General features: G+C 45.9%; 1 protein-coding gene across 3 annotated transcripts in view; it reads right to left on the bottom strand.

Moving 5' to 3' along the window:
- Window positions 1-20383, bottom strand: part of Faxdc2 (fatty acid hydroxylase domain containing 2) — a 39391-nt gene that overhangs the window by 3841 nt on the left and 15167 nt on the right. For all 3 annotated transcript variants that reach the window (XM_076856408.1, XM_076856407.2, XM_076856409.2), the window contains exons 2-8: window positions 18000-18068; window positions 16071-16162; window positions 15833-15936; window positions 12142-12263; window positions 1606-1811; window positions 1025-1130; window positions 433-599 (exon numbers count right to left, since the gene is read on the bottom strand). In XM_076856408.1, coding sequence (XP_076712523.1) covers window positions 433-599; window positions 1025-1130; window positions 1606-1811; window positions 12142-12263; window positions 15833-15936; window positions 16071-16162; window positions 18000-18068 — 866 coding nt within the window. The remainder of the gene's footprint in view (window positions 1-432; window positions 600-1024; window positions 1131-1605; window positions 1812-12141; window positions 12264-15832; window positions 15937-16070; window positions 16163-17999; window positions 18069-20383) is intronic.

Here is a 20383-nt window from a genome sequence, read left to right as displayed (position 1 = left end):
CTTGCCACATGTTAAAATGCAGTTTTCTAGGCTGTGCTCCTGCAAATATTTTGATTTGAGATAAGGAGTGGAACCAAGAGCCCACATTTTAAACAAACATTTCATGTGACTCTAAGAAGTACAGAGACCACACTTGGAAAAAATCCTAGGGGCTTTCAGAAAACACAACTTCCTTGGAAATGCGTGCAAGATTTTCCTGCACACACACATTTTTCTGAAGACTGTCCATAACTACATTAGAGACTCAAAAGTCTCTAAATAAAGGTTAAATTCTCAGCAACAGAAGAGCCCAATGTCAGAAAGAAGGAAAAGGTCAAGATGGTCATTTTCCCGCCTCCAAACCTCTCTCCCCACTAGCACCCACACAGTGTGCTGAGAGGCTTGAAGAGTGTGGTTGTTGGTCAAGGACCCCTGTGGGGAGGAGGGCCTTACTTGAGATGGTGGTAGTCATGGAATTCAGGCGAAGGCAGGAAGGGTAGGTGGTAGCCACAGTGGGAGATGGTGGTGATGATGAGGGCCAAGGAAAACCACACCGTGATGGAGGACAAATGGGAGCCCATCACAAAGGGGCCTGCAATCACTGGCAGCATGTTGGAGGCCTGGAAGAGGAAGGATGATTTGATGCAGGCCTAGGAGAGGGAGGGGACCCAGGTGGGTGTCCACTTTGCCCCAAGGTGGTACCAGGAGAAGACTTGCTTGACTCAGATCTGGAGAAGATGGAAGTGTAAACAGGACCTTGTTTTGTTGGAGACATTCACCTTTGTACCTTGGGACATGTTATTAATTATTTGAGTCCCAGCTTCCTCATCAGCAAAATCAGGATTACAGTGGTTGTTGGGCGAATTAAGGGATTCAGCTTGTGAGGCTCCTAATATAGTCTGGCACAGGGCAGGTTGACAATAAATGGCAACTAATTAATTGGAAGAAGAAAGGCCTTATGTGGCCTGATTCTCTGCAGGAGCCCTTAGGGAAGATGGTTGGGACCACCACTCTTCTCTTCTGGAGATCCCGGGGCTGTACTCACCACGTGCTCTATAGGGTGGGCATAGAGAGAGGTCACCCCAATGGGGGCTGTCCACTCATGGTGTTTCTTGTGAATTCTCTTGTAGAATGTTGGGTGGTGAAGGAGCCTGGGAAAATAATTAGTACTTAATAATCTGCCAGTTCTCCTTTCTCCTTTCTCCCTCCCTACCATCAGAAGTCAATGGTAGGGACTAGGGGTGACATCTGTGGAGTCAAGTGGAAAACACTGATTGCACTCCTCTAGGTCTGACCCCACTCCTTAGGCTGTGTGCTCGGGGAATGGGTTACTTGGTCTCTCTCACATTCGAATTAGCTGTGAAATAAGGGTGCTGCCCAGAAAGGATTCAATAAGGCAATGAATGGGAGACCGCCCACGCCCCATACAAATGGAAAAGCTTTTTCTTGGCTGGACATTCCTCAGTCGCTTGAAGCCGTCAGTTATGGGAAAAATACTGGTCTCCCTGCCACCCACTAGCGGGAGACTTGAGATCAGAGGGTGTTGGTCCCACACCAACAGAAGCTTCAGTGCAGAGCCACAGATAGGGTGGGGGTGAGCTGTGCTCAGGCAGAGCCCCTGCTCACCGGTGCGAATAGTAGAACAAGACTTCCTCAATCAGGGTGAAGATGGTCAGCTCCAAAAGGAACAAGTGGAAGGTAGGCAGCTCTCGGCCGCAGGGGTCTCCCCGCCACTTGAGGAGGGGAAAGAAGAAGACTGCCATGGGGAGAGTGATCACGAACTGGTTGAAAAGAACTGTGCGCACAGCCTGGCGGAGTTTCGTGGGGTCTACCTGTTGAGGGAAGGAAGTGTGAGAAGTAGGTCTTTCCCGTCTGGAAAAGTGGCTCCACTGTGACCTGCTCACAGGAGCCTGTCACTCAGAGATAAATTTGGGGTGATGTCTGGGCATAGCTGGAAGCTCCTGCCTGACCCCCGGCCCTGGGACTGGGGACATCGCAGCAGGAAGGCCCTGGCTGTTGGGTGGATGAGTAACACCACTCCCTTGGAGACTGCCCCACGCAGTGTTCAGGCTGCCCAAGACTGCTTCTCCCTTCCTGGTTCTGCAGATAACACCACTGTCCTCTCCATCTCAGGCCAAGCATCATGTCTTCCTGGCAGGCAACCTGGGGAGCCACCAGCATACTTGGAGAAGGTGCCAAATCCCCTGAGTGGGAGAACCTTGTTAGTGAAGGATGCAGAGACCCGAGTTATCTGCCTCCTGTGTGTCCAGCCTCACTGAACTGGGCCCAGGACAGACAGGGAAAACAAGGCAGGGTTACTCTTCTAGCCTCTTGACTACCTCCTGGTGGTGATGATGGGCTGCCAGGAGGGAGGCCTGCCCAAGCGTTTTCACCTGGGCCCACTGTGCACAGCTTATACCCGCCTTTGACCTCAAAATTCACTCATGTTTTATTTCTGTCCCATAATGAGGCCAGACGAGGCCAGGCCTGGCCAGCCTCATTTGAGATCACATGTAAGATGAGGCCATGAATGTCTTCTGGAAATCTTGACCGAGAAGAAGGTGCCAATCTTGTCTGTTTGTCCATCCATGCATTTAACTGGTACTTAGTGTTTACTATGTAGCTAGCATTTAGTGTTCTAGGTGATGAAAATCATTAAACACAACAAAAATTCCTGGCTTAATGGATTTATATTCTGGTAGGGAAGACAGGCTTTGCAAATATCAAAATATATATATTGGGTGATAAGTGTTTTAGTGATAAGGAAGTTTAAAGGAGAGAAGGAGAGCAGCAGGAGCCCCAGGTCAGGGGCAAGGCACCTGCTCACCCTGAATAGACCTGGCAGGGTAGGCCTCACTGACATGGTAAGATGTAGACACAAAGAAGAAGAAAAGGGACCCAGCCAAACAGACACGGAGGGAAAACGCCTTCAAGCGAAGGCCAGGCTGATAAGAAGGTCTGACAGCCATATTCCTGGCCTGTGTGGCTGGAGAAGAGCAAGGAGGCCGCAGGGTATTTGAGCCTGGAATTCAAGAGAGAGTTCTGTAGGAGCCTCAATGTACAGGTGGTGTTTAAGGTCATAACACTGAAGAGATAAGGAGGGAATGAAGATAAAGAGGAAAAGAGGAACCAGGCCAGGGCCCTGGGGCAGTCAACTTTAAGAGGTTGGGGAGAAGGAACCAGAAGGCATGACTCTGAAGGAGATAAGGGGAGAGCCTGAGAGTGGGGTGTTCTTAAAGCCAAGGACAAGGGAATGCACAACTGTGGCGATGCATTTGGGGACTTAATGACACAAACCTGAGCCTGGATCATTGGTGACCTTGCAGAAAGGACTTCTGGTGGAACCCTGTTTGGGGGAGACCACCTATTGGAAGAATGTTTCTAGAGAGGCTGAGCTGATGCTTTTGTAATTATTCCTAGGAGACGCAGGCTGAAGGATTTAGGGATGAAGTCTTACAATGTCCTGAGCTTACCTTCAAACATTTAGGTAAAATATTACACATGCGTATATATTTATACATAAAGCAGAAACTGTAAAATGTTTACAATTAATGAATCTGAATGTATGTAAATGAGTGATTATTGTAAGAACTTTTCAACATTTTTGTGTCTATGTGTTTGATTTTTTTCATTATAACAAAATTTTTGGAAAAAAGTTGGACAGGGATGATTGGGAACTGACTACGGTGCTAGTAATTTGGGGGAGACGGGATCAAGGATTGCTTTCTTTTTTATCATGGGAAAAATGAAAAATTACAGCCTATTTATAATACAGAGAGGAATAATCTGGGGTTGTGGTGGGGTAGAGAGAGAGAGAGAATACAAAAAAAGAGATGAGCCAGGTGTGGTGGCAAGGCCTGGGATCCCAGCGGCTTAGGAAGCTGAGGAAAAAGGATCCCTAGTTCAAAGCCAGCCTCAGCAACTTATTGAGGCATGAAGCAACTCAGTGAGACGCTGTCTCTAAATAAAATACAATAAGGGCTGGGGATATGGCTCAGTGGTTAAGTTCCCCTGGATTCAATCCCCAGTACTCCCCACCGCCCCCCCCCCAAGAAAAAAGAGAGAGAGAAAGGTGACTGGGTATGGTGGCGCACATCTGTAATCCCAGTGGTTTGGGAGGCTGAGGCAGGAGGATTGTGAGTTCAAAGCCAGCCTCAGAAACTTAGTGAGGCTCTGAGTAACTTAGGGTGTCCTGTAGTAAGCCATTGTTGTAAATTGTGGCCGCCATTAGAAGATGGCGCCGGCTTCCACTGTGGCCTGTGATAAATCAAATTCCTTTGTGGAGAGTTGGCGCGCTATCTCTTGCCACCCTATAAGAAAGACCCACGCGGCAGCTTAAGATTGGTACGTGGGAGGCTTTATTAGGCTGTGCTTGGGCCCTCGGGAGGAAGGAGAAAGGAAGGAAGAAGGAAGAAAGGGAGTCACTAAAAGATACTTAAATCAAGGCCTGAATAAACTGCTGAAAGAAGATTCCTGAGTTGCGTCTTCCTTGCGGGCAAGGGGTCGCGACAAGTGGTGCCGAGAGACCCGGGAACCAGAACTTTCAGCAGTCAGGGGTGGTGCACCAATTAGTCCCCAGGTAAGGTGGGACCCGCAGGTAAAGCGGAAGATCAGTCCTAGATAAGTAGGACCCGCATCAAAGCGGAGATTAGTCCCAGGTTAATTGGGACCCGCATTAAAGCGGAGATTAGTCCTAGGTAATTTAGGACCCGCTGTCAAGGCGGCAGCTCCTCTGTAAAGCCAGAGAGAGCATTAAATCTTATTGCAGCTGCACTGTGTACTTTTGCTCTTACTTTCACTCTTGTTTGTTGTGTGTCTTTTGTTGTGTCATGGGTGCCGTATCTTCAAGTCCGCTTCTCCTGGCCCTAGATGACCTGTTACATTCCAAGGGCCTAAAAGTGAAACGTAGTACTTTACAGAGATTTTTACAGAAGACAGATATTGCTGCATCGTGGTTTCCGTTCTGGGGCAGCTTTACTCTGCCTAGCTGGGATAAGTTAGGCAGAGACCTTGACTTTGCTTCTGAGCAGGGCATATTAGAGGGTGGGGTGATACCCCTTTGGAAGATGATTCGTAGTTGCCTCACAGATAGCAAATGTCAGGAAACACTTACTAAAGGACAAGAAGTTTTAGAGCAGTTACATGAAGAAAAATCAGAAATGGCAGGCAGTGAGGTATTTCAGGAGGGTGGGAGTGTGCGGAGCGAGAAACAGGGGAGGAAACAATTATCTCCGGCAGGCAGTGACGTATTTCAGGAGGATGGCAGTGTGCGAAGCGAGAAACAGGGGAGGAGGCGATTGTCTCTGGCACGGAGTGAAATATTTCAGGAGGAAAGGAATGTGCAGAGCGAGAAACGGGGGAGGAAACGCTTGTATCCAGATCTCAGTACACTGCGCACACTCCCATGCAAAAGTGGGTCAGAAGAGGAGGAGGATGAACAGCAGGAGCTCGGGAGACTGTCTTGGCAGCTAGGGAGTTTAACTATGGGAGAAGGAAACAAAAATAAACAGGAGCTCAGAAAAAAAAAAAAAAAAAAAAATCCTCCGGACCCGCCGCCGTACGGTGGGGGTGTTTCGAGGAGAGCTTTCCATGCCCAAACATAGAGGGGGCTGTTAACATTTTTACTGATGGTTCCAAGTCTGGAATGGGAGCCTACGTAATTAATGACTCTCCCCCTATCCAGCATCAATTTGCTCCTGGAAATCCACAATGGGTAGAACTACAAATTGTTATTGAAGTTTTTAAACAGTGTTCTTTTCCTTTTAATCTTATTTCGGACTCCAGTTATGTGGTACAAGCACTAAAAGTCCTGGAGGCCGTGGGAACTATTAGTGATGCCCACAATGTGTCTGTTTACTTTACTCAGCTTCAACGGCTTATCTCTAACCACACTGCTTCTTTTTATCCAATGCACATCAGGGCTCACACCTCTCTTCCTGGTCCGTTATCCCAAGGTAATGCCTGTGCGGACTTAGCCACTAGAAGTCTATTGATATGCTTGGCTTCCTCCTTAGAGGGGGCTAAATTGTTTCACCAAAACTTCCATGTTAATGCATTAACGCTGCGCAGGCGTTTTTCCATCTCAAGAGCGGATGCTCGGCAGATAGTATTGCAATGTCCCCATTGTGTCACATTTCTTCATCCCCCTAATTATGGAGTAAACCCACGGGGATTAAAGCCATTGGTTGTTTGGCAAATGGATGTGACACATATACCTGACTTTGGTAACCTTAAGTATGTGCATGTTTCCGTTGATACGTGCTCTGGAATTATCCATGCTTCTGCTTTATCGGGAGAAAAGGCACGTAATGTCATTACTCACTGTTTAGAGGCATGGGCAGCATGGGGTGCACCTGCATCCCTTAAGACTGATAATGGACCTGCTTATACTGGCAGACAATTTACAGCTTTCTGTTCTACTATGGGAGTGCAACTTACTCATGGTTTACCTTATAATCCTCAAGGACAAGGCATTGTTGAGCGTGCTCATCGCACCTTAAAGGAAACTTTACAAAAACAAAAAGGGGGAATAGGAGCTGAACACACTCCTAAAGAACGCCTGTCCTTAGCTCTCTTTACCATTAATTTTTTGAATTTGGATATTCATGGTCGCTCTGCGGCCGACAGACATGTGTCCCCTCAGCCCTCTGTGATTGGCTATGTTAAGTGGAAGAATGTTCTTACGGGCCAATGGAACGGCCCTGACCCCGTGCTGACATGGGCACGAGGATCTGTATGTGTTTTTCCCCAGGATCGTACGGAACCGTTGTGGGTCCCTGAACGCTTGACAAGAAGAGTCTCGACATCAACTGACCAGCAACAAGAGATACCACAACAATCCTGTGATGAGGATCTTCATTCTGCTAAGTGCTCTGGCTCTGGTGCTGGTGCCGATGGCACAGGCGACACCAATGCGGTGGTGGGCAGTGGCACGGGCCTGGCCAATGCCGATGCCGGTTCATGGTAATTCTAATGTCCTCCCCACTCTTTTTTCTACCTCATGTGAGATGTCTGCTCCCTGTGCCTCTCCTAGAGGGGACATGGAGAGAATTTTTAATCAATCTCAAGTTAATCTTACAGGAGTTTTTTGTTTCAGCCTTAAAAACGCTAATTGCATTAGCCTTAAGACCAAAAATTTGACTAACTGGGAGGAACCATTGCGGTCCAATCAGGTCTCAGGAAGCATTATCAGTGCTGTATTGAGCAAAGTAGTTTCGGGGAAGCAATCAGGCTCAGAGACCCCCGCAAACAGCAGCTCTGCTCTTAACATAACTACCTTGGCTATTATCTCCGAGGTACTAATCCCAGTGCCTCCTTCTTCTAGTAGTATTTATAATGCCACTCATTTTAAGGCCTCTCCTTACTGTTCCCCTAATCTTGGTTTCCCCCCAACATTTACGCCTTGTCAGGATCATTCTTGGGAGAAACATCAGGTTGCTAAAGGTTTCTCTCTTTCCCCCTCTCTTAAGAGGTATGTTTATAACTTTAACAATAGTGCCAGCTCCTCTACAGGAGTAGGTTGGTCCTGGTTTCAGTGGCTGATTTCCAATGAAAAGGGGGCTTCAGCCGATATTTCTGCTTTGGCTCAGTTGCTAGGAGCCAAAAGTTGGCTGGCTAATATTTCTGGTACTGTTAGGGAAAGTGAACAAGGCAATAGACTTACATCTGTTTCATTCAACTCTCTGTTGTATAATGCCACATTGCCTCCTGCAATGGTCTGTGTCCAATCCCCCTTCTTATTCCTTTTGGCTGAGGCCACCTCATCGGAGATGCTGGATTGTTCTCATACTACCTGTCTCTTATCTGAGTGTTGGAATGGTTCCTGGACTGTAGCAGTGGTTATGAAAATTCCAACTTTCGTCCCAATCCCGGTCACTGCGGATCCTGATAAATTCCCTATTGTTGAGCTACTTAGAGTCCGCAGAGATTTTGGAATCACAGCGGTTATAGTGACAGCCGTGGCGATATCTGCTGCTGCAGCGGTTACGGCCGAAATGGCTATGGCCAATCAAGTACAAACTGCTGCCACCATTAATCAAGTTGTCCAACAAACTTCCACTATACTTGAATCCCAAAATACAATTAATCAACATATTTTGTCAGGGATTTTAGCTGCCAACCAAAGAATAGATTTACTCCAAGCTCAGGTAGAAGAATTGGCTGACTTAGTACTTTTGGGTTGTGTTGACCAACGTGCACATTTATGCATAACCTCTGTCAGATTTAATGATTCCAGGAATGCTTCCCGCATCATTGGCGAATATTTGGCTGGAAATTGGTCCATGGAAGCGGAAGACATGATCCAGTCTCAACTAACCCAGATAGCTGTCTTGAATAACACCCGTGTTGATCCCGTGACTTTGGGTCAATTCACCGATTGGATATCTTCTGCTTTTTCCTTTTTTAAAGAGTGGGTGGGGGTAGGCATTTTTGGTGCAATGTGTTGCTTCGGTATGTTTCTCTGTTTGTGGTTTCTCTGTCGCCTCAAGGCCCGCAATGCTCACGATAAGGCTATGATCATCCAAGCTCTTGCAGCTTTAGAAAATGGCAATTCACCTCAAGTCTGGCTTGCGCAGCTTAAACAGTAAATCTTTGACATGGTCGTTGCACCCCAAGTTGTTATAACATTGCACTGGGATCGACATGTCTTTCCTCGTTATTCTCTTAGTGTTGGAAAGCCCTTGCACTCTGCCGGTCTTGCTGCCATTGCACGCAGGTGGGTTTCCACACTAATACTTCTCTATCGCCTTAAAGTCCGTGCCTTTCTTTCAGGGTGCTGTCAACTCGTTTGTCATTGTGTACAGCCACAGAACAGCCTCAGCTGTCCCCCTTCGTCCACCTTCATCACGATGCAGGATGCGAGGCAAAGCACTGCACTTGAGTGATCCCTCAACGGACCTCAAGGAAAGCATGTCCTATTGCATGCGGGTTTGACGTCCACACCCCCGCCCTACGAAAAAAGGCGTCGGCTGATATGGGGTCAGGTCTGGGGAAGGCGCCTCCTTAGGACTGAACCATACATTGCAGCCACTTCTGCACAGTAGGATAGGACCTCTACTTTCGCCTGCATTGTTTTATAAATTAGAAGGGGGAACTGTAGTAAGCCATTGTTGTAAATTGTGGCCGCCATTAGAAGATGGCGCCGGCTTCCACTGTGGCCTGTGATAAATCAAATTCCTTTGTGGAGAGTTGGCGCGCTATCTCTTGCCACCCTATAAGAAAGACCCACGCGGCAGCTTAAGATTGGTACGTGGGAGGCTTTATTAGGCTGTGCTTGGGCCCTCGGGAGGAAGGAGAAAGGAAGGAAGAAGGAAGAAAGGGAGTCACTAAAAGATACTTAAATCAAGGCCTGAATAAACTGCTGAAAGAAGATTCCTGAGTTGCGTCTTCCTTGCGGGCAAGGGGTCGCGACAGTGTCCCTGTCTCAAAATAAAATATTTTTAAAAAGGGGGCTGGGGATATGGCTCACAGATTAAGCACCCCTGGGTTCAATTCCTGGGACCCCTCCCCCCGCCCAAAAAAAAGGTGAGAATTGCTGAAATTGCTAAGGCGCTTTCCTGGTGCAGACAAGAGGTGATAGGTGCTACACACAGAGTACAAGAAACTGCAGGTCAGAACAGGAAGAGTTCACCTGCAGAACCAGGTGGGCAGGCGGAGGACACAGACACTGTTGCCAGGAGGCCCATGAGGTGTCTGCGAAGCTCTCTTGTGCTTTAGTTCTCTGAGTGAAGCAGGGAGCAAGGCCAACCCCAGGGAGAGAGATTAGTTGGGGAGGCGCTGGTGATTTGAGCTTGCAGGTGTGCCCCAAGCATCCAGGGGAGTGGGACAGTAGCTAGACAGAGATGGACTGTGTGAGTGCCAGGTAGCATTTGGCCCCCATTTGAGGATCTGCTTCTGATAGTTTCTCCTGGGGTCAGTCCTTTCTGGAGAAATCCAAAGACTAAATGGCCCTGGGAGGTTCCTTCCTACCTGTGTACCCACCTGGGCTGCACACAGTACAGGAGCACTGAATTTGGAGTCAGCTGGTATGGGCCCTGGCTCTGTGTCCTAGTCACAGAATGATCTTCAGCAAGTCTCTGCACCTTTCTGAATCTTAGCCTCTGCAAAATGCAATGGAACCTCCCTACTATCTCCTCATCGTAGGCTGTCAGGTTGTACAGAGGTTGGTGATGTTCTTGAGCTGATTTGTTGTTGTTGTTTGGTACTGGGGATGGAACTCAGGGGCACTCGACCATTGAGCCACATCCCAGCCCTATTTTGTATTTTATTTCCCAGGGTCTCACTGAGAGACAGGCACTCACTGAGTTGCCTAGTGCCTCTCCATGGCTGAGGCTAGCTTTGAACTTGCAATCCTCCTGTGTCAGCTTCCCAAGCCACTGGGATTACAGGTGTGTGCCATGGTGCCCGGCTTGAGTTGATGTTGACTGGTAGTTAAGAGCATGAGTCCTGGAATCAGGAAGCCCAAGTCTGAATCATGGTTCTACCTATGGAACATTTAGAGCCTCCATTTCCTCATCTGAATAGTGATGCTAATTATAGTTCTTGGCCTCGAAGATGTAAGAATTTAGTCAATGGTGGCTGCTAAAGAGAGCCATCATGCTGGGAGCTGTGGCCCACGCCTGTACACCCAGGGACTTGGGAGGCTGAGGCAGGAAGATCGCAAGTTCAAAGTCAACCTCAGCAACTTAGTGAGGCCTTAAGCAACTCAGCAAGACCTTCTCTCAAAATAAAAAATAAAGGGCTGGGGACATGGCTCAGCGGTTAAGCGCCCCTGGGTTCAATCCCTGGTCCAAAAAATAAAAAGAGAGAGAGCCATCAATGAAAGATGAATATCAGGCTTTGACTCTGGGCTCACGTCCTGCCAGGCTGGACCTGGAGGAAGTCTTCCCGGCTGGCTGGTGGTTGTCATCTCAAGAGAAGGGCAGTGTGTGCCAGGCCAACAGCTCCCTTTCAGGAAGGGGGCATTCTGAAGGGCTGATTCAAGAGCACAGTTTACCTGTTCCGCCTTTCTGAAGTGCTAGGCTGGGTCAAAATGCCCTGAGACCTGGGTGATTCACCCAGGCACCTAGCCACATGATCAAAAGATGATTGTTGTTTTAGCAAGGAAAGCAGCCAGAATGTATTTAGGGTGGAGCTGAAGAAAGAATCTGGGTTTCAGAACCAGGTTTTTCCCTGTTGTGTAAGAGAAGGTTTGTGGAGCTTGTCAGAGCACCAAGCAGGCCAGCCAGGCCCCTGGAGTGGTGGGACTCCCTTCCTGGTGTCAAGCAGGTTGGAGCTCCCCCTAAGCAGGGTCTGGGCTTTTGTTCATCATAGATTTTCCCAAGTAACTTGCACCATTGGTTCAATTGAATAATTAGGAAGGAGGACCGGCTGAAAATGCAACTATCTCAAGCTGGGTTCTGTGGTCCACCACTGTAATCGCAGCTACTCAGGAGGCTAAGACAGAAGGATCGCAAGTTCAAGGCCAGCCTGGGCAACTTAGTGAGGCCCCCATCTCAGAATAAAATTAAAAGGGCTAGGGATGTATTTCAGTAATAGAGTGCCTGACTAGCATGTAATAAGGCATGAGTAGAATCCTTAGTACCAAAACACAACAATACAACTGCCACTTCTGCATTCAGAATCCATACTCCTCTGTTAAGGTGAGATTATTGCTTGTCTTGGTGGCTGTCAGTCTCACTACCCAGTGGCAGCAGCACCCTGCTCTCCTTGTCTAGGTTCCCACGACAAAGAGGAGCCATCCAACATCCCTGGCATGGCCTAGTACCAGGCTGAGATGACTACTTTTTTTTTTTTTTGGTGGTGGTGCTAGGGATTGAACCCAGGACTTTGTGAAAGTGATGCAAGCACTCTACCAACTGAGCTATGTCCCCAGGCCCCTGAGATGATGACTTCTGTCCCTAAAATGCCGACTGTAGGGTTGAAGGGCAGCACCCCAGGTACAGAGCCAGGCCTGGGAATCAGGAGACAAGAACACTGGTGTATACTGACCCCTGGCTGAGTGACTCTGAGATTCAGGGCAAATGATTTTCCTCTCCTAATCTAAATTGAGGGAGACTTGCCAATGACTTCTTTGCTCACACTAGCCCCTCTGGGCCGGCAGTAAGAATTCTGAGACTGGCTTTCTGGGCTTTGACCAAGATAAGTCACAGCAACTCTTACCGGTTCGTTCTTGCCAACCTGAATTCGGTAGCGGGAGATGAAGTTGGGTCTTCCAGTGGTGTCCACCACCAGTAGAAGCCCATTGAAGGCCCAGAAGAGCAGACAAGGCACTTGGGTGGCACCTGCAGTTTGAAAGCAGAAGGGAACAATCAGGGTGGCATAGGGCTTTGCAACACACATATTAACTGAACACAAGAGTTAGGGTGACTGTGCCTGGCTAGGGGGGTCTTGGTGCTGGACACCAAGGGCCCTACTTAGAGTCCTGGTTGAAAAACCAGCTGTGGGACCACGGACAGGTCACTTAAGGAATATCTGTATTTTTTTTTTTATCTTGGCTGTAAAATGGGGACAACAATCTTTAAGGTTGTTAGATACAGATGTGCTCACACACACACACACACACACACACACACACACACACACACACACATCAAAGGGTGTTCCTGCACATCATATACTCTAACAGAAATGATTTGAAATTGGCCTTTGGGAGGCTGTGCCTACAAAGCCTTTATGAACTAACTGGTGAAGTACTTGGGTATGGAGGGTTCGTGGTGGGCCCTGGTCTAGGAGTCACCTGGGGAACCTGATCCCTGTTACCTAGCATGGAGGAGTGGGACTTCAGGTGTCATCAGGGCTGCGTTTCCTGAAGTGTAAGGCTCTCAACTCTTTCATCAGAGTCTTCATGCCCTACTCTTTTGGAGAACCCTGTCTGGTCCATAAAAGTGTGTTCATGGCTGGGAGAATTCCTACAGCAGGAAACCTGTTTGATTTTGTTAATATCAATCTTTCCCAGCCTTGTTTGACCCTAGAACTGTTTTCTCAGAACATCTAAAAATAGGATGTCACATGTCCCTGTTTGCACAGGATGATTTCAATTTACAGCTGGCATTGTAGAATAATTATGAATAACACCTCATTTTACCCTTATGAGTTTCCTTATTTGTATAATAAATAGTATATCCTCTTCCACCTATTAACATTCTACAACATTGACGTGCTACAGAATATTTCAGAAAATATTCAAAACTTAAAACAGATTTGAGTGGTGCACACCTGTAATCCCAGTGGCTTAGGAGCCTGAGGCAGGAGGAACACAAGATCAAAGCCAGCCTCAGCAATTTAGCAAGGCCCTAAGCAACTTAGTGAGACCCTGTCTTAAAATAAAAAAATAAAAAGGGCTGGGGATGTGGCTCCATGGTTAAATGCCCTGGTGTTCAATCCCTGGTACCAAACAACAACAACAACAACAAAAACTTATATTTTGTTTTTTGCTCCACATCCCACTTTTTCATGAACTCATTCCAAGCATCTGATTTCCCACTGTGAACAAATAGCACTTTGTCCACCCCAGGTGGCAGTTATCAAGTGATATTACAGGATTGCCTAAATCTTGAACTACTAGCTTTATTTCTCCATATTTTGCCTCCTCCTCTAGATTCAAAATCCCAGAAGGCAAGGACGTTTCAAGGACAACTTCACTCTGGGTCTCTGCTCCCCTTCCCCCAGCCCCCTCCGTCCTCCATCAGTGTCTTGTGGTAGGTAGGACATGGGAGAGACCTGGCCATCACTGTAGAGGCATATGATTGGTGCAAACCATCTGGAAGGTAATTTGGTAATCTGAAGTAAAAAAGAAAGTGAGACAGAGACAGAAAGAGAGAAAGAAAGCAAAAACATATAGATTCATATATAAACATGTCCATCACAGCATTTTTTTTTAATCATAAGAAAACATTTAAAGCAGACTTAAAGTCCGTAAGTAGGGAATGGCTAATATGTTAGAGTCCTTCCATATAATGGAATAGACTGGGCCCCTGAAAATATTAAGTTTATATTGATTGACATAACAGCCTATTCAATGAAAAAAAAAATGGGTTTTAAAAAAATAATTGGTGTGCTAAGCATGGTGGTACACGTCTGTAATCCCAGCAATTTGGCAGGAGGATCTTAAGTTTGAGGTCAGCCTCAATAACTTAGCAAGACCCTGTCTCAAAATAAAAATAAAAAGGGCTGGAGATATAGCTTAGTGGGAAAGCTCCCTTGGGTTAAATTCCCAGTCTATATATACTTGATGTCTGATAGGTATCACTATATATCCAATGTATTAGAGATGCACACTAATATATTAATAGTGGTTATTACAAGTTGTCTGATTTTTATTTTTAACAATGAACACATGTATTTTTATACTCAGATATAATAAAGTACTTTTTATGCTGGGAAGAAAAATGTTGGGTTAGTAGTTACCTGGGGTGTAGGGGTGTGTGTGGGGTGTCCACTAAAGTTCCTACTTGGAACTGTGAAGGTAAGTGGAGGAAGGCAGTATGCAAACCACTATGTAAAATGCCCTTGAACTTCCTTCCAGCAAATGTCTTCTCTCTCTAGTGTTTTTCTTACCTCCCAGATAATACATGGTCTGTTTCACATCATTGAAACAGAAGCATATAAAATAATTTCCAGTCACTTTCCCACACATGTCTGTGATCTTTTGTTCTCTCAGTGATTGCTTACTATCCCACTGAACCTTGTGAGTTTAATCAGAATTCTCCCAGCTGAAAATGATCCTCAGGGACATTGTACTTTTTCTCTGGGACAACTGACACTTTTTTTGATTAACAGTGGGGACTGAACCCAGGGATGCTCTACCACTGAGCTATGTCCCTTTTCATTTTTTGAGACAGGGTCTGGCTAAATTGCCCCGGCTGGCCTCAAAATTGCAAAACTTCTTCCTCAGCCTCTGTTACTGGGATTATGGGTGTGCCCCACTGTGCCAGGCTGGGACTGACACCTTTTATCTCCCCTTCTGGACTATGACCTAGTTTTTGAATAGGGTAGGCAAATACTTCATCTGAAATATTTCTATATCTTCATGTAAGTTTGGCATATTGTACTATTTTGTTTTGTTTTGTTTTGTTTTTTGGTACTGAGGATTGAATCCAGCAACACTAGACCACTGAGCCACATCCCCAGCCTTTTTTATAGGCTAAATTGCTTAGGGCCTTTCTAAATTGCTGAGTCTGGCTTTGAACTTGAGATCTTCCTGCCTCAGCCTCCCAAGCAGCTGGGATTACAGGGATGTGACATCAAGCCTGGCCACATTGTACTATTAATATCATTTGAGTGAATGAATGTGTAATTGAGGATGTTCACTATGATAGGTAATGTTACAAATGTCTAGGTTTAAATGGATTTTTCCTTCCATGATGTTTTCTTAGGCCAGTTTGGAGGCATTTATGCTATCTCTAAATATTATCAAGTGGCCACTTGCTAAGAACTAGATTGTACCAGGTACAGGAGCACAGTTTAAGACAAAATAGAGTAGTTTTCTGCCCTTGTGGAGTTACATGTAGAAGCAGGATTATGGCTCTAAACATGCATTCATTTTTACATAAAACATTTCTTATTTTTCTATATTTTTTCTATATTTGCAGTATTTTATTTTAAAAATAATTTTGTCTCTATTTTAAAAAAGTTGTTCTACTTAGTTATACATGGGGTCTTAAACTTCTTAGCTTCTTTTTTTTAGATATCCCATGGTACTGTCCTCAAGCTTAGTACTCTTTTGTAGCACCCTTGTCAAGTCCTCATCCTTGGGAATAAAGAACTAAGAAGTCTCCAAGTAGAGAACAAAAGAAAAAGAGTGAAACCAGCTGTGTGCCCTCCCCTAGGCACTGTGGTCTGGAAACCTCACCTATAATGAAGAGGATCCACTCTTTCCCTTCAAAGGTCGATAGCAGTCTCTCCCATTGGGCTTGCCAAAAGTAGCCAGAAGCACCCCAAAATCGCTGAAGATGCCTTGGAAGAAAATCCATTAAGTTTCTGATTAAAGAAAAGAGAGCGGGTGGAGAGTTCCTTCCTCCAAGCTCTGCCCCCGACTACACCACCACTGCCCGCAGGTCCTGGATTTGAGCTGGGCCAAGCCGACTTACCATGTAACTGAGTTCCAGAAGGCCACAAACAAGAGAAGACCAGAGCCCAGGATGAAAGCTGTCCTCCTCATGGAGCCCCAAATGTGTCCCCCCTGGAGGAGGACAAAGAAGCCTCAGATCCAGCAAGCCTCCTGCCTTCCCCCAGTTCACTGCTGAGACACAGCTGGGACACCGCGGGACTATGGTCACCCCACCAGCTGACTTTCTCTCACATCCTGTGGGAGGCTGTTTGCTATCAAAGGTTCTGGGCCATACCTGGGTGTGTTATATAAAGCAGAGCTTCAGGTTCAGAGAGGGAAGGGAATTATTACCATGACCCTGGAAAAATTGTTTGGCAATTTAACATTCAGAGAGAGACAAGCAAGTCTTCCAGCTATTGTGCAATTTGTCAGCAGGCCTCTTGGCACATGGAGATAAACCATCCTCTGCACTTTGGAATCACCATTAAAAAATATATATATATATATATATATATCTCACAATGCCCAGGGAGGGCCTGGATCAACCTTTCCAGTAATTCTAATGAATAGGCAAAGTTGAGACAATCACCAGAGAAGGACCTGCAGAATCTACGAGGAGCAAAACTCTCCTAGGTCAAGGGGCTCACTGTGTGCATGGGTCAGGCCTGTTTTCCCAGCTCCACCACCCTCCTGTCCTTGAAGAAGAGTGTGTTGAACACACACTCTGACTTTTAATAATCCCTTTGTCTTAGATTAGCCGGGGCTGCCAGCTGGAGGGGAAGATTAGCTGTTCTGAGAGAGGCCATTGCTGGATGGCCCTCATATGTTCTTTCCAAAAGGTCCTTCTCTGAATCAGAGGTCACTGCGAACTTAAAGGGCAAAGAGCAAAGTGCCAGACCCAGAGCAGGAAAACACTGGCTTCTAGGTGTGTCACTAATTCCCCTTGCACTATGGATAGGAATGACAAATGTCATACCCACACTGTGTGTCTAAGTCTCTTTGTAAGAGAGAACTGGAGGTGGTAGTCCCAGCTCATCTACAGTTGGTGAATGAGGTCAGGTACAGGGGTCAGGAAGGGTTGCTGACTGAATGAGGGCAGGGACAGTTCAATCCAGACCTTCAAGATCTGAGGGTTTTTGAGATGAGGGTCTCCTGTGTGGCCCAAATTGGCCTTAACCTTGTGGTCCTCCTGCCTCAGCCTCCTAAATAGCTGGGATTATTGGTGTGTGCCACCATGTTCAGTTGAGCACATTCAAGCAGTCTGAATTTTCACTGAACTAAATTATTTCTCCTCAACATTACCCCATCCCACATTTGATCAAACAACAACAACAACAAGTCATTTTTCTTTTCCCCATGGCCACTCAGATTTTTGCAGGACTGTGCTTGTCAGGATGCTGAACTCTGGAAACAACTCCTCTCTCTCTCTCTGCCCCCTTCCCCCTCCTTCTTCCTCTCTCTCTCTCCTTCCTGACCCTCCTCAGACTGCATTGGCCAGACAGATTGCTCTTCCACACAAACCATTCTGAGGTCAACCTGAGTCACTAAACGGGTTACCTTGGGCTATTCAGATGATTCCCAAGACTCTTTTCAGGAACTTTTTTTTGGGAATTTTTCATCTTTTGAGCATCATCAAACCAAATTAAAACCTCAATTTCATATACAGGATTACAAATTTATCAGGGATGGTGGGTCTTCTAATCTACCTAGCAGCTCCCCGAAATTGTAGAAAGGGGTGGAGCAAGCTGCGGGCTGCAGGCAGCCAGGGCAGGGCAGGGGACAACAGTTAGACTGAACCCCCTCCTTCCCTCACTCACTAGGGCAGTTATAAGGGAGTTTGGAGTCAGCTGTCCTTTGTTCAGCCAATGAAATGAGACCATCACCGTGTGGCGGCCACCCCTAAACCTTGGGGGAAACCGCAGATCCACACCAGTGCAAATATGGAAAGAGCCCCTGGCTACCGTCTTACCAGTGTGCTGGGTGGGGTGCTTGCATTGAGCTGCTTGGACTTCCAGACGTTCCCAGCCTCTCCCTTCATCTGGAAAGAGAGAGCATGGGTGAGCAGGTTTCCTTCCACATGCAAATAAGCAAAGGGGAATGGAAGAAGTCAAGCCTGGCAGGGGTTTTCATTTTTATTTATTTACTTATTTATTTTGGTACAGGGGCTTGAACCAGGGGTGCCTGGTTATTGAGCCACATCCCCAGCTCTTTTTAGTTTTTATTTTGAGACAGGTCTTGCTGAGGTTGACCTGAAACTTTGGATCCTCCTGCCGCACCCTCCCGAGTTGCTGGGATTACAGGCATGCACCTGGTTAAACTGGCAGCTTTTGTCCCTGGAACCAGACAAATTATTATAAAATTTATACAGAGAAATAAATAAGCAGGAAATAGCTAGAAAAATGCCAGAAAAGAACAAGAGTGGTACAAGGAAGGGCACAAAAATACTAGATCTACTGACTGTAAAAACATAAAGCTTCTTTAGAAATGTGATTATTCTCTTGCTGGGTGTGGTGGCACATGCCTGTAATCCCATCAACCCAGGAGGCTGAGGTGAGAGGATCCTAAGTTCAAGGCCAGCCTCTACAATTAAGTGAGGCCCTGAGCAACTTACAGGGTCTTGTGAGACCCTCGCTCAAAATAAAAAATAAAAAAGCTGGGATGTGGCTCAGTGGTAAAGCACCCCTGGGTTCAATCCCCAGTATCATCCAAAAAAAAAAAAAAAAAAAAAAAGAATAGAAAGAAAGGGAAAAAATGTATTCATTCTCTCATTTCTTGCAGTTAGTAAAGAGTTTTTGCTATAAAAGAACAGACTTGCTGGGCACTGTGGCACACACCTGTAATCCCAGCTTCCTGGGAGGCTGAAGGAGGAGGATCTTGAGTTTAAAGCCAGCCTCAGCAATTTAGCAAGGCTGTAAGAAACTTAGTGAGACCTTGTCTCAAAATTAAAAAAAAATAAAAATAAAAAGGGCTGGGGATGTGGCTCATGGTTAGGTGCCCTGGGTTCAATTCCTCATACCCCCCCCAAAAAAATTCCAGTGTTAAAAACTGATAACATCTCTACCAGATAGCCCAAATGAGGCACTGTCCAATGTATATGCTGAATTAGATATTTCTTATTTCTGAACATACAGACATATTGAATAAAATTTTCTCTGCTTTATTATTTTATATATCCCAGTCAACGGGGATATACATAAACTCCTTTGAATTTTAGAGAAACTTTATTCTAATAGATTAGGTAGTACTTTGGTACCACAATTTTGGTCTAACTTTGGTAGAGGAAGATTATTTCATAAAAGTTTGTCAACAACATCCACAAAAATATGTCCCCTACTTTTATATGAGATGTTAGTCTGGTAACAGACTTTCCAGAATTTCCCGATAGTCTTTCTAACGAAACTCTAGAGTAACATCTCTATGATGTACACCCAAGCAATATCTCAGAGGCAAGAGATATTTTAAATAAAATTTTGAAAACTGGGAATGTTGCTCAGTGGTAAAGGACCCCTGGGCTCAGTTCCCAGTACTGAAAAAAAACCCAATTGCCCATCAAAGCAAAGACCTTTTTCCAGGCTAGATTCTTCCATGGACTCCTATGATCCTGCCTGGAGCGGCCGAGGCACACCCACATTCAGCCACTGCTACTCATAATAGCCCAGGAACAGAAGCAAGCACATGTCTGAGGATGGCTGAAGAGATAGAATTTGGTATGCCCATAGGATAGAATTTTATTTGGCCTTAAAAAAAGAAGCAAATGGGCGAGTGTTACGCAAGGCACAGTAAGTGAAATAAGTCACACAAAGAGAAATACTGAATGAATCCACTTTCTGAGGTAAGGTACATAAGGTAGTGAAATTCATAGAAGCAAAAAATTAAGTGGTGGTGACACGGGGGTTGGGTGGGGAGGGGAAATGTGGAATGGTTGTTGAATGTATATGAGCATCAGTTTTGCAAGATGAAAAGGTTCTGGAGATCAACAGATGTGAGCACATTTAACGCTGCTGGACCAGACACTTAAAAATGGCACGATGGTGCCAGGCAGCAGAGGTGGTGTACGCCTGTAATCCTAGCGATTTGGTAGGCTGAGGGAGGAGTTTGGTAAGTTCAAAGTCAGCCTCAGCAGCTTAGTAAAAACTTGTTTCAAAATAAAGTTAAAAATAGGGCTGAGGAAGTAGCTCAGAGGTAGAGAGTATGCCTGGGTTAAATCCCTGGTACCATAAATAGATAAATAAATAAATACTGACAATTAATTTTATGTTTTATACCTCAGTTTGGGAAAAAAGCTTTAATAACTAAAAGTGAAGTGCTAGTACTTATTTTGGTCGGGGGGGTATCAGGGATTGAACTCAGGGG

Source organism: Callospermophilus lateralis, chromosome 5 (genome assembly GCF_048772815.1).
Source record: "Callospermophilus lateralis isolate mCalLat2 chromosome 5, mCalLat2.hap1, whole genome shotgun sequence".
Taxonomy (NCBI): domain Eukaryota; kingdom Metazoa; phylum Chordata; class Mammalia; order Rodentia; family Sciuridae; genus Callospermophilus; species Callospermophilus lateralis.
This window is presented reverse-complemented; position numbering and strand designations above follow the sequence as displayed.